Source organism: Phoca vitulina, unplaced genomic scaffold (assembly GCF_004348235.1).
Source record: "Phoca vitulina isolate PV1807 unplaced genomic scaffold, GSC_HSeal_1.0 scaffold8, whole genome shotgun sequence".
Classification (NCBI taxonomy): domain Eukaryota; kingdom Metazoa; phylum Chordata; class Mammalia; order Carnivora; family Phocidae; genus Phoca; species Phoca vitulina.
In genome coordinates this window covers 35,367,914-35,382,775 of record NW_022589711.1, presented here as the reverse complement: position 1 = coordinate 35,382,775, position 14,862 = coordinate 35,367,914, and the positions used below count along the sequence as shown (strand labels likewise).

General features: G+C 34.0%; 1 protein-coding gene across 1 annotated transcript in view; it reads right to left on the bottom strand.

Annotated features, from left to right (window-relative positions):
* LOC116633534 (OX-2 membrane glycoprotein-like) overlaps positions 1–14,862 on the bottom strand; it is a 29,599-nt gene that overhangs the window by 10,450 nt on the left and 4,287 nt on the right. The window contains exons 2-5 of the mRNA XM_032406137.1: positions 9,797–10,135; positions 8,809–9,108; positions 3,615–3,714; positions 1,866–1,956 (exon numbers count right to left, since the gene is read on the bottom strand). Coding sequence (XP_032262028.1) covers positions 1,869–1,956; positions 3,615–3,714; positions 8,809–9,108; positions 9,797–10,135 — 827 coding nt within the window. The 3' untranslated portion in view covers positions 1,866–1,868. The remainder of the gene's footprint in view (positions 1–1,865; positions 1,957–3,614; positions 3,715–8,808; positions 9,109–9,796; positions 10,136–14,862) is intronic.

The window sequence follows — 14,862 nt, the reverse complement described above, 5'->3', positions numbered from 1 at the left end:
GCCTTCGGATCAGGTCATGATCCCAGGGTCCTGGGATCGAGCCCCATATCGGGCTCCCTGCTCCGCGGGAAGCCTGCTTCTCCCTCTCCCACTCCCCCTGCTTGTGTTCCCTCTCTCGCTGTGTCTCTCTCTGTCAAATAAATAAAATCTTTAAAAAAAAAAAAAAAAAAAAATAGCCAAACACTGCAGCAAATACCATACTTCAGAAATTTAAAACACAGTCTTTAATTTCAGAAAAGCAAGACAAAGGTAACTGGTGTTATTTAATATAAAAAAGAGGTATAAAGAATAGAAAGGAAGAAGCAAAAATGTCATTGAGTGCACAAGAGATGATTATCTACATAGAAAACTTTTAGATAAACAGAAAAACTTTTAACTAATAAAGAGTTTAGCAAGGTTTCCAAATATAGGTTAGCCTAAAAAATCCAGAACTGTTCCTAAATCATTAATAACCAGCTAGAAATTTTCATTAAAAAAAATAAGATACCAGAGACACCTGGGTGGCTCAGTTGGTTAAGCGGCTGCCTTCGGCTCAGGTCATGATCCCAGGGTCCCGGGATGGAGTCCGGTATCCGGCTCCCTGCTCAGCAAGGAGTCTGATTCTCCCTCTGCCCCTCTACCCTGCGTGATTTCTTTCTCTCATGCTCGCTCTCTCTCAAATAAATAAATTCTTTAAAAAAAAAAAAGATACCATTCATCATAGTGAACAAATTAAAAGTACTGAGGAATTAATTTAGCAAAAATTACACAAAACCTACAGAGAGAAAATTTTAAAACTTTCCTAAAAGACATTCAGAAAGACTTGAATAAATGAATTAGCATATTTATGGGTGGAGTAAATTACACTGTAAAGATATCAATGCTCTCTAAATTAAATTAATCTATCAATTCAGTGTAAGACTAACCAAAATTCCAGCTATATTTTTTAATGAAATAAACTTATTTCACGGTGTGTGTATGTGTATCCCTGAATAGATACATCTTTAAAAAACACAAAAAGGGATCTCTCCCTACCACATTTCAACATAACAAAAGACCATAATAATAAAAACTATATGCAATCATGAAGAAACAAAAAATTCAACAATGGAACAAAACTCTCTACCTGAGAGAGCTAAAAACAGAGCTCATCAATAAGGAAAAGGACGGATTGTATATAAGTGATGTTAGGAAATCTGGCTCGTTACATGATGAAAATTAACAATATATGTCATTCCTACATTATGTACAAAGGTTAAAAGACCTAAATATGAAATAGAAGAATATGAAGCTAGTAAATGTGATTACATTTTTGTGAACTTACGTGAATGACGACTTCTTAAATAGGTCCCCAAACTCAAAGTGTTAGGTGAAAAAATTGATGGATTTAACAACATTAAAGCATCAAAGATTTCTGCTCTTTTAATGATATAACTGAAAAATTTAGTAGTGTGGTGCTAAATAGGGAAAAGTAATCACTATCTAGTACATAAAGAATCTAGAATATAAAGAATTTCTGCAAATACAGACGACCAACCAGAAATTACATGAAGATATAGATAAGAACTTCACAGAAAGGGAAGCCTGAATGGCTAAGAAATATATGAAGACATGCTCATACTTATTAATACTCAAAAAAAAAGCAAAATCAAAGCAGTCATTCAACTAGGGGTCCTGAATCAGGGAATGAATAGAAACATTCAGTCATTAATATTAATACCATTTCACTTGAACCCACTAGTTCATGAAACTGGATTATATAAACAAATATATGGTTCCATTTATTTTTAAAATGGTAATTGCTGCTACCGAATGGATGATTTAATATGGAAGGTTAAGTCTTAAATTTGAAGTATGCCCAATGACAGCAAAAATCACACACCTACCAATTACCTGTGTGCAGGAAGAGAGTGGCTCACTAAGGATTCCACATCAGGCTGTCTGAGCTGGGGTGTGGTTTTAAGCGCATTCTCTGACCTATAGGTGTGATGACATTGATAGATCCATAAGATGAAGAAAGCCCAAACACTCCCCCTAATGGCAATAGATTATAAGAGTATTCTATGAATAAAAAATTGGAAGATTAAGATCTCTTTAGAGATTGATCAAAATATCTTTTCAATGCTTAATTCAGCATAAAAATACTCCATTAACAGAACTTGAAGTTTATTTCTACGCTATAATAGTGAGAGTCGTAACTTATGATTTGTCCTGTTGATACCCACTACACTCCCAAATTTGTACCTCTGGTCTCATCTGCTCTGTAAATTCCAGATTCGTACATAGTTGACATATTCTCTTGGATCTCAAATAGGCATTTAAAAATTAACATGTTCAAAACAGAACTCTTGATCCTCCCTCAAAATTTGTTCTTCCTTGAATTTTTCCCCATTTATAAAAGGTTTATTCAATCTATGCCGAAATGTTTAGAATCATCAAGATAATTTCCCCCCATTTCCCCTCTATCCACATCTATCCAGCTGCAAATCTTGTCATCCTAAACCTCTCCCTAATTCCTCAATTCCCAGTGCTACCACCCTAGTCCAGACCACTGTTGACTCCCATCTTGACTCTGGCAATCACCTCTTTAAAAACCTCCTTGCATTCATCCTTGAATTCTAAGAAACTTTGTCCACATTCCAGTGAGAGAGATCTTTTTAAAGTGTAAATCTGATCCTTGTGTCCCTTTGTTTTAAATACTTCAATAGATTGGTATTGCAAGTAGTAAAAATCCCAAACGCCTTTCAAGGCCTGAGGGCCTTACCTGTTCTAAACCCCATCTCTATTTCTAAATCATTGCTCTATGCACACTGACTTCATTTTGTCTTGGGACACACCCAGGTCATTCCCACCTCAGGACCTACAATAACTCTTCCTTTTTTGTCTGGAATACTCTTCTCGAGAATGTCACTCAAAACTCTTTTCTTACTCAGGTTTCCCAATTTAAATGTCAGCTTCTCAGAGAGACCACTCAATATAAACTAGTCCCATAGTCTCTTTCAATTACTTCATTCTGCTTTATTTTTTAAATAGTGCATATCACCACCCGGTGTTCTCTTGTTTCTATGTAAATTTTCATTGACCACCTCTCCCTACTGAGACATACACTTCTAAAACTTGCCTGTTTTAGTTGTGCTTCTTTTGCCCTCACTGAGAATAATGCATAGCAATATATAGGCACTCAAGAAGTATTTGTTGAATAAATAAAAAGATATTTTAATATATTAGTCCTGTATAGTAAGACCACTTTCATCCTACTGTGGTTTTGTGAGGTAGATTTATCTCAAGCCTCCAATCTCAGCTTTGTTCCGCAGTCAGTGGACCCTCCCACCAATAGTCTGAAGTTCATATGCTCTCTCCTTCAAAATTTCTTCTAAAGGAAGATTTGTAAGCTCAATTTACCATCAGCATAAATGACTAACAGTCTACCTTTATACAATCCCAACTAGGATATCATTTAACCAGGGATAAACTCTTGACTGCAAGAATTACTAAGTAAATGGAAAAGAGTTTTCCATCATCATTCTTTCCATGACGAATTTTGCCAAAGCCCTTGAAATGTCTTTTTTTCATATTTAAAACTAGCCCTATTTTACCCACCTTCCCTTTCATAGAGAAGTAGTAATGCAACTTACTTTTTCTTTCTCCGGACAAGATGGACAATGATCAATGAAATACATAACAAAATTATGAGTGGACTAACTGTACGCAACCAAAAAGAAGAACCAGAAGTACCTGAAAGACACAAACCAGAAACATGTTCTTTGTGACTATGCTTAATTTCCGTACATTGTACTGTCATTTTGGCACTTTGTATCTGCAACACTCTCTTGATTTGCCATTGCTTCATTGACATTCAAATTGATACTATGAGATTATTTGCCATAATCAATTTTATAAAAGAATATACTAATGTATATTCAAATTGAAGACAGATGATATTTAATACCATTTTACGACACTCAAGAAGAAGGAAAAAAGATCAGACCACCCAAATATTCGACAAAAGAAGATGTTTAAAGAAAAATATAATGTAGTCACAATGAAATAGTACTCAATTACTAAAATGGAATTTTCAAAGAATCTGCAAAAACCTCAGAAAACAAATTTATAATGATAATAATCAGTATTTAAGATTAATGTGTTAAGCAATGTGATAAGCATTTTGTAAGGATTATTTACATCAACTAAGTGAGTAAGATTATTAGGTTCAGATGGGAAAACAGAGGCTCTGAGACATTAAGAAAATGGCCCAAAGATACATAGTGATTAAGTGGCAAAATTGGGAAGCAAGTTTGGTTCTGTCTGATTCTAGAGCCTGCAGTCTTATGAAAAAAACAGAGTATGAAATTTTAAGTATCAACACTTCATAGTAGCTATTTTGACCATGGTGTTCCTAAATTGTATTACAAATCCACTTCTTTCTATGTAGCCTTCTGAATATAATTTACATTTTTCATTGCAACATAAGTTTAACCAAAGGTCATCATGAGTATTTCTGCTAGTTCTTAGATATAAAAATGAACCTATATACTTTGTGGATGGACCTCAAGGAAATCGGCACTTACATTAAAATGGTATGAATTATTGTGCATTTCGTATTCTTAGGTCTGCTTCTGGAAGATTGTGGGGTCCTCTTTCTGATTGAGGTCATTTTTCTGTTCATTGTAACCTCTTACTTCTTTTTAATTTGCTGCTTTCAATTTTTCATTATCATTGAAGAGAAATTCTTGCTAGCAATTTCTTCTTCCCTGATACTATTAGGAAAATCCATGTGAGAAACTTTGTGCTATTTATTTTTGACTGTTCAGACATCATTTTGTCTCAGTTTTTAGTTTTAATTATGTTCTTTTTCAATGAGATACTACATAACTCATTCAAAATGGGCAAAGGAGGCTGAATGGGCCTAAAATGTGAACAGAGCCCTGAAATCAGCAATAATAAAGCATGGGAATAAAAGCTCTATAGAAGATTTCAATAGAATCAGGAATTTATATCCCTAATATTTGTTGCAAAGCTAAGCAAGGAAGAATTCTCTTCTAAATTGATAAGTTACTCCTTTACAGACATTTGTAGCTCAGTGAGAAGTGAAATTAATATAATAGTCCAGCCAATAGATTGATGGGAGATACATATGCTATTCAATGGGCATATTCCAATCTCATGATTTGGGGAAATTTTCCAGGAAAAAAGGAGCTGATTAACCTCAGTTTCAAGAAATACACATAACAAAAATATTTACCTCTACTCCTTCTTAGGACTTCATTAAAATTATAGTAACAAAAATAAATTGATTAAATGAAAAACAACAAATAGGAGAATGATCTTCTTTGGCAAGAGATTTCAACAAATTTACAAAAGTTGTAAAGTGGATAGAGGAAAGGCTTATGAAGGTGTAGGATGAGAAGCTGCAAGCTCATGTATGCAAAAAGCAGCTTACACCTGCAGAGACAGCCCTGCAGAACCTGGAGAGCATTAGAACTCAGATGGCAAAAGAAGGAGGGGTGAATCACAGAATGAAACTTACAGTCGAAAGCACCTATTTCCGTATCTGAAATCACAATTCTGGAGAGGCAGGTGTACGTAACCTTCAGCCAAAAAAAAAAAAAAAGAGAGAGAGAGAGAGAGAGAGAGAGAAGAAAGGGGCAGTTAAGTAATTTAATGAATATCCTGGAAATAACTAAGGTAGGGAGTCATAGGCCCAGAGTACAGGCCTCTACATTCTGGCTTTTGGAGTCTCCTGGCTAACTGTAGAAAGCAACAGCCTGCTTTCTACAAACAGAAGTCATTCTTTACAAGATACAATTAACCAAATAAAGATTCTGTAATCCTCCAGTCAGAGCTCACTAGACTTTGAATAAAACTTGTAATCAAAGTGAGAAAGACCGAGTAAAAGAAACATAAAATTAAAATGATGGGGAGCACCCGGGTGGCTCGGTCAGTAGAGCGTGTAGACTCTTAATCTCAGGGTTGTGAGTTCAAGCCCCACATTAGGCATAGAGCCTTCTTAAAATTATAAATAAATAAATAAATAAATAAATAAATAAATAAAGGTGGTAGTAAGTCCGGGGGCAGGGTGGAAGAGATAATTAAAGAAACAGGATTTCTAAATTATTATTCCCAGATAGATTTGACAAGATATTACTTTCATAAAGCAGGAAAATTGGGTATAAAAAAATTAAATCAATTTTAATTTATAAAATTAATCTTAAGTTGTAAAAGCAATTCAAAATTATAAATCTGTCAAAAGAAGGGAAAAATGAATGAAAGAGTTTAAAGATAATTTTTAAAAATCTCCCTGATATTATGAGGAAAAGAAAAAGAGACATTTTTTAAGAAGAAAATAAAATTCAATTGAAATGTTTTAATGCCCACTTAATCAAAGTTTATAAAAAGAGAATAAATTAAGTGAACAGGTGTAAAATTCTCAAAGAAATGAGAAAATATTCAGAGTTGAAGGATTTGAGTCTCCAAATTGAGTGAGCTCACCAAATGGCAATTACATTAAAGTATTAAAAATAAGATAAGATACCTTAAAAATAGCACTAGGAAGTTTCAGAACTCTAAGGATAAAGAGAAAATACCATATTATCAAAGAGAAGATACAGTAATATTTACTATTACAATTATCTGATTGACATTTGGCTTCTCAGCAATAACAATGGATGATCAAAGACAATGGAGGAATACTCTACAAGATCTGTGGGCAGAAAGGTGGTTAAACTAAAGTGGTGTAACAAGCAAACTATTAATCACATGAAACAGCATTGTTGGACCATAGGATGGATCCTGTGGCCTGTTATCATCACTACAGAGTCACTAGGGAAATTGCCCACTGTTCTAATTCTACAGCAGAGTTGACTCTACTTGAACCAGGTCATGCTAACCTGGGGAGGCTGAAAACAATGGAAGAATAATTTATGTTGGCCTGAGTATATTATGCTTTATAGTAGTTTCATTTTGTGATAGTCATTTTTTGTGCTTTATTTAGGTTAGGCCATAGGTTGTTTAATTCAGAGACTAATGAGATAACTAATGAGGTTATGGTTAGCCCATCCGGACTACGTACTAGGCTACTTATTCCAATATTCCCATAGCTGGTTATGTAGAAAAGCTGTTAAACTTCCAAAAGATGTGATGTCTCCTTCATTCATTCAAACTTTGTGATTCAATATCATTGATGGCTAGTGATGCTTTTTGGTTCTTGGATGATTGTAACAAATTATGGAGGAATGTTATCCTCACCATTTTCTTGAGTTTACACATTTTCCAAAAGTGATGAGGGACATTAACCCACAGACTCAAGCAGCTTAGGAAAATGCAAGCAAGATAAATACAAAGCATGGATACCAAAACACTAACAATAAAACTAATGTAAAATAAATACAAGGAGAAAGTCTTAAAAGCAGTAGGGGTGAAGGGGAGATACATTCCTTTCAAAGGACCAGCCATAAAACTGACATATACCTTTTCAAAGGTAATAATGAAAGTCAGAAGCCAGTAAAATACCATTGTCAAAGTGATGAAAAAAATAAAATAACTATCAAAACTGGAATCAAAAATCCTACAAAAATGTACTTCAAAAGCTAAAGCATTTTACGACCAAAAATATTAAAAGAATTGGTCATCTATACATCTTCACTAAGGAAAAAACTAAAGAGAATTCTTTAGGCAGAAGAAAAATAAAAGTTTGAACATAGACAAAGAAATAAAAAACAATAGAAAGGATAAATCTAGAAGAATATTACTATGAATAACAACAACAATAATATATTTTGGCATTTAAATATATATATATATAAAGAATTAAAATGAACAAAACATACACCAGAAACTAATAAAACACTGTGTGTCAACTATATTCAAACAAACAAAAATTTAAATTAATAAATAAATAAATGAATGAATAAATGAAATGAAATGCACAAAACGACAGCACCAAGAGTGATAATTCATATAAGCTCATTGCATTATCTGAAAAGTAGTAAAAATAATAAATTATATTGGCTTTAATAAGTCAAGAGATGTATGTTGTAGTCTCCAAGTCAACCACTTAAACTATTCAGAAATGTATAGTTAACAAATTAATGGAGGAGGTAAATGAAACAGAAATAAATAACCCAAAAGAATTCAGGAAGAGACAGAAAGGGACATAAAACAGGTCAAATAATAGAAAACAAATAGTAAGATGGTAGATGAAAACCCAAATATTCCAGTATTTACACAAAATGCTCCAGTGTCAGAAGATTAGGTGAAATATAAAAACAATTATTTAAATTTTATAAGAAATTGTATTATATAAATACAAAAACATAAATATATTTAAATTATTACTTAAATTTTTAAAGAAAATCATACCTTGTTTAACTATGGCTTTGAAACAGAGGGTACAATTGACAGAGCTTAGGTGGAAGATAGGCAAGGAAAAATGGGCAGCTAAGAGAGACTTTCTATGGTGGATGACACAAAAATAAGTTTAACCACATTGTTGAAGGTTGCAGAGGTAATCAGCAAAAGAACTGTATTGGGAAGAAAGGAACTATATTGGGAGGAGGAAAAGTTGAAGGAGATGTAAGTGAACCTGGTCTTCACTGACTGTGGAAGAAATTCAGTGGAAAGCAATTAAGAGAGATCAGTTAAAAATTTGCCATTTAAGAACAGTTACCTTTGGAAGCAGAACTGGGTTAGAGAACGTTTTCATTACTTGATTCTTTTAACCATGCATATAGATCACAATGACTTAACATTTCTAAAAATAGATGAGTACACACACACTTCTGATATGAATTTTTAGAACATTTCCCCTTGTTGATTATTACTTCTACTTACATTCTTGTTTGACTGACAACGGAACAATCTTTTCTTCATTCCTTAGAGGATGATCCATGCGCACAGTCAGATATTGGAGACCTAGGGACCTCACAGTCTCCAAGGAGATGTTGTACATTTTAGTGATAGTCACCGTGCCATTTGGGTTCTGAGCAAAGTATTCCTCTGGTGGATTAATCAAGACTTGTGATGGGAAAAGAGATATTTGAGGAACAGGTTTTCCCACAGCTGAGTAAATAAATCCAAGAAAATCTTCAGAGTCAAGATTAGACTGGAGTTCAGTTTTTAATTCAGATACAGCTGAGACAAAAAAGGAGACACAAAATTAAATATAAAATATATGTCATACCTGATTTCTAAGGTGTTAAAGATAGACTTCCCCAAATATTTATATGATGACAAAATGTTGAAGCATGTCCCTTTCAGACACCTCTCCTCATATTTTGCAAAATCTCACAATTCCATCTCTTACATCTACTATACTCCAATTTAAGAGAAATGCTTCATTATCTCCACTTTCATTCAACCTTAAAATTATCTTATATAAACCTCCAATACTTTAAATTTTCAGCAAAATAATGAGGGGACACTATGATACTAACTGTAACTATTCCCTCAACATTTTGTTAATTCTTATTCTCTAAGTCTTCTTTCTTCTTTCATTTTCTCCACTATCTTTTTCTTTTCCTCTCTTTCCCATTGAAAATTCTGATGCCATTCATGAACTTTATCTGCCAGATTAAAATCAATGCAGTGTAAAAGTTAGATGAGAGGTCAGAAGACCTAAATATTATGCCTGGTCCTGCACTGTGTGAAAATGGGAAAGTCACGTAACTATCATTGGCTTCCATTTTTTTTTTTCTGCTGTATAACAAAAGCATGGGTGGCCTCTATTGTAATCTTTCCTTCTCTAACATTCTTTGTCTGGACCTTAACCTTGAAAGACCACATCCCCAAAATTTTGACTCTACATAAAACATTTATATACCTATAATGTTAAGGCAGATTTGTCCGCCATGGCTGCCGTGTGGGAACACATTAAATAGACATTTATAGCAGGCTTCATCTTCAAATGTTACTTCACGGATAGTTATGAATGAGGAATTGGGTTCAATGACCTCACAGTGCAGCCGATCTCTGTATGGTGGAAGAATCTTTTCTCCATATATACTGCTATATGTGCCAATATTTTGTGGCAAAGAACCTTGAATCTTCTGCCAGGTAATTTGCACAACATCTGCTGGAGTTGTTAAATTGCAGAAGATGGTCACATTTTCTCCAAATACAGCTGTTTCATTATTTTTGTATTTTATTCTGTATGGAGAATCTGAAAATAAAACCCAGTATGAATTTAGAGAAATGTACTTTCATACTACCTTGGACTTACCCTTATCATAGCACTTACCTCTCTGTTTTATAATTATCTTTTTATATGTGTCTCTTTCCCACTAGAAAATGAACTTTCCTATCTTCTTCACCAATGATTAGTAGTTTCTAAAAGTGTCTCTGGCACATACTACCTAACCAATAAATATTTATTGAGTACAAAAATTGAAACATATATTAACCAACACAAGTAATGGTAATTTTGATGACTTTCTGGAGGTTGAGTATGAATTACCTTGAGGGTGACAAAATCCTCAGGGCTCCAGGCCATAGGTTTGCATGAACCCCTCCAGGTTCTTATAGTGAAGAACCAAGAAAAATCACCTCATATCTTTGACAAAGGAAGGGGAAAGTAACCATATTGAAACAAGCCCAAACCATTTTCTATTAAAAACAACAACAACAACAAAAACAAAAACAAACCTACTCTCCAGGGAAAAGACTTTACCAGATCCTTATGTTACATAGGTAGAAGGACAACGACCCTACTCTGGTTCCCGTTAGCTTTCCTGTCTTATCTAAGGTGGGAAAGGAGGAGGAAAAAAGCAAGGAAACTTGTGAAGGTCACAGCCAAGGGTCATAGGCCCACCAAAAGAGCGAAATTTGAACATAAGATTTTAAAATACTTCCCTTCCTAACTCTTCATCACCACATCAATAGAGATCTAATAAAATGACAATGGATTACAGCTGAAATGGTTGCAAGTCTCGGACTTTTATTAACAAGGAGTTCTTAGGAAAATTAAAAATCAGCAGAAGAGACAAAAACAAAAAAACTACATGAATTTGAAACCCTTGATGCAAAGACTTATAATAAACACAACTCAACTCCTTGCCAGAATAACATAAAACCCATGCTAAAGCTCTACTTACCTTGGTTCTTATTATCTGATATATCATGTCTAGATTTCAACAAAAAAAATTATAATGCATGCTAAAAACCAAGAATAAAAAGTCTGAAGAGACAAAGCAAGTGTCCAAGCCACACTCAAATATATTGCAGATTTTGAAATTATCAGATGGAATTAAAATCAGCTATGATTAATATAGTAAAGACTCTCATGGAAAAGTTGACACATGCAAGAATGCATGGATAATGTAAGAATAAATATGGAAACTTTAAAAAGAATTAAAAAGAAAATGCTAAAGATATTACAAGAAAATAAAACTATAGACCAATATCTCTTATGAACATAATGCAAAAATCCTAAACAAAATATTAACAAATTGAATCCAAAAAAGTATTAAAAAAATATACCCCATGGTCAAGTGAGATTCATCCCAGGTATACAAAGCTGGTTCAACATTTGAAAATCAACTAATGTAATTTATTTAATCAACAGACTAAAATAGAACATATTTGATGATCATATCAATAGATTCAGAAAAAGCATTTGATAAAATCCATCACCAATTCATAATAAATTTTAGTAAACTAGGAATAGAGAGGAACTTCCTTTACCTGATAAAGAATATCTACACAAACTTACACCTAGCAAAACTTGAAACTTTCCCACTGAAGATCAGGAATGAGGCAAGGATGTCACCTCTCACCACTCCTTTCCAATATCATACTAAAACCTCTTCCTAATGCAATAAGGCAAGAAAAGGAAATCAAATATATGCAGATCGGAAAGGAAGGCATAAAACTCTTTGTTCACAGATATGATCATCTATGTAGAAAATCAGAAAGAATTAACAAAAGAAATTTCTAGAACTAATAAGCAATTATAGCAAAGTTGTAGTATTACAAGGTGATTATACAAAAGTCAGTCACTTTCCTGTATATCAACAACGAGCAAGTGGAATTTGAAATTAAAAACACAATACCATTTACATAATAAGCAGCCCCCAAATGAAATACTTAGGTATAAATCTAACAATGCATACAAGATCTATATGAGGGAAATATAAAACTCTGATGAACAAATCAAGGAAGAATTAAGTAAATGAGAAATATTCCATGTTCATGGATAGGAAGACTCAATATTGTCAAGATATCACTTCTTCCCGGGCACCTGGGTGGCTCAGTCATTAAGCGTCTGCCTTCGGCTCAGGTCATGATCCCAGGGTCCTGCAATAGAACTCCTCATGGAGCTCCCTGCTCAGCGGGAAGCCTACTTCTCCCTTTCCCATTCCCCCTGCTTGTGTTCCCTTTCTCGCTGTCTCTCTCTCTCTGTCAAAAATAAATAAAATCTTAAAAAAAAGAAGATATCACTTCTTCCCAACTTGATCTGTAGATTCAATGCAATCCCAATTAAAATCTTAGCAAGTTATTTATGGATATTGACAAACTGATGCTCAAGTTCGTATAGAGAAGTAAAAGACCCAGAATAATTAACATAATATGGAAGGAGAAGAAAAAAGTTGAAGGACTGACACTACTTAACTTCAAAATTTACTCTAAAACTACAGTAATCAATACAGTGTGGAATTGCCAAAAGAACAAAGACATCAATGGAACAGAATAGAGTCCAGATATGGATCCATATACATATGGTCAACTGATCTTTGATAATGGTGCAAAGAAATTCAATGGAGAAAGGATAGTCTTTTTGACAAATGATGCTGCTGGGACAATTGACTGTCTGATTATTTTCCTAGGGCTGCTATAACCAATTACCACAGACTTCATGGCTTGAAACGATAGAATTTATTTTCTCACAGATCTAGAGGTCAGAAGTCCCAAATCAAGGTGTTTTGGACTCTTTAACCTAGCCCAGGGTGATTTCATCCTGAGATCCTTACCTTAATTTTATGTGGAAAGACCCAATTTCTAAATAAGATCACATTCTGAGATTTTAGATAGACAAGAAGTGTGTTGGGGGGGGGGGGGGGTGAGGCGGAAAGGCATACTATTCAACCCACTACAATATCCATATGCTAAAAAAAATGAATACAGACCCCCAACAAAAATTAACTCAACATGGATTATAGACCTAAATGAAAAATGTAGAAGCTCAAAACTTAGAAGAAAACATAACGCAAAATCTAAGTGACCTTGGGTTTGGTAATGCATTATTAGATATAAAACCAGAAGTATGATCCATGAATGAAAAAAATGTGATAAGTTGGACTTTATTATAATTAAAGACTTTTGCTTTGTGAAAGACAATGTAAGGAGAATATAAAGACAAGCCACAGACTGCAAGGAGGTATTTGTAAAACACATATCTGATAAAGGACTTTGTCATAGTCCATTCAGGCTACTATAACATAGACTGGGTAGTTTATAAACAACAGAAATTTGTTTCTCACAGTTCTGGAGGCTGGAAGTCCAAGATCAGAGTGCCAGCATGGTTGGGTAAGGGCTCTTTTCTGGATCATAGAATTCTTGTTGTGTCCTCACATGGTGTTAGGAACTAGGAAATTATGTCGATTTTTTTTTATAATCTAATCCCATTCATGAAGGTTCTACCCTCCTGACCTACTCACTTCCCAAAGGCCCCACCTACTTATACCGTAACCTTAGAGGGTTAAAATTTCAGCATATGAATTTTGAGGGGACATAAACATTCAGGCCATAGTAGACTTGTATACAAAATATACAAAAAAACAATAAGAAAACAAACAACTTAATTAAAAAATAGGCAAAAAATCTGAACGGACACCTCACCAAATAAGATATATAAATGGCAAATAAGCACATGAAAAGATGCATGAAATCTCTTGTGGTTAGAAAATAGCAAATTCAAACAATAATGAGATTCCACTACACACTTATTAAAATGGGAAGGAAAAAAACAATACTAAATGTTGGTGAGGATGTGGAGCAGCAGGAACTCTCATTCAGTACCAATTGTAATTCAATATGGTACAGCTACTTTGCAAGACAGTTTGGCAGCTTCTTACAAAACTAAATGTACTCTTACCATGGGATCCAGCAATTGTACTCTTAGGTATTTACCCACCTGATTTGAAAACTTATATCCACATAAAAACCTACTTGCAAATGTTTATAGCAGCCTATTCATAATCACCAAAAATGTAAAGCAACCAAGATGACTTCAATAGGTGAATGAGTAAACTATGGTACATCTATACAACAGAATATTATTGAGCCATGAAAAGAAATGAGCTATCAAACTACACACACACAAACACACACACACACACACACACATACACACACACCATGGATAAACCTTAAATGCATATTGCTAAGTGAAAGAAACTAAGAAGCCTATACACTGTGTGATTCCAAGAGCATGCCATTTTGGAAAAGATAAAACTATAGAGACAGTAAAAAGATCAGTGGTGACCAGGGGTTTGGAGTAGGGAGAAGAGTTGAATAAGTGAGATACAGGGGATTTTTAGGACAATGAAACTATTCTGTATGATACTATAATGGCTGATAAAGGACATTATGCATTTGTCAAAACATATAGAGACTTACAGCACATAAAGTGAACCTTAATGTATACAATTAAAAAAATTATTTAGGAGCTTGGGGATGCCAAGGAGTGCAGACTGAAACCTGAAAATCTAACTGTATTATAAATGTATCTTATGTGGACATAAGAGTTGATAGTTATGTACACTTGATATGATGTAATTAAAATGGTATTTTATCTCTGTGGTCTTCCTCCCCCAAATCCATAAGGGGGAGTCTAGCCATGAGAACAAGATCAGACAAATTCTGATAGAGGGTAATTCTACAAAATACTTG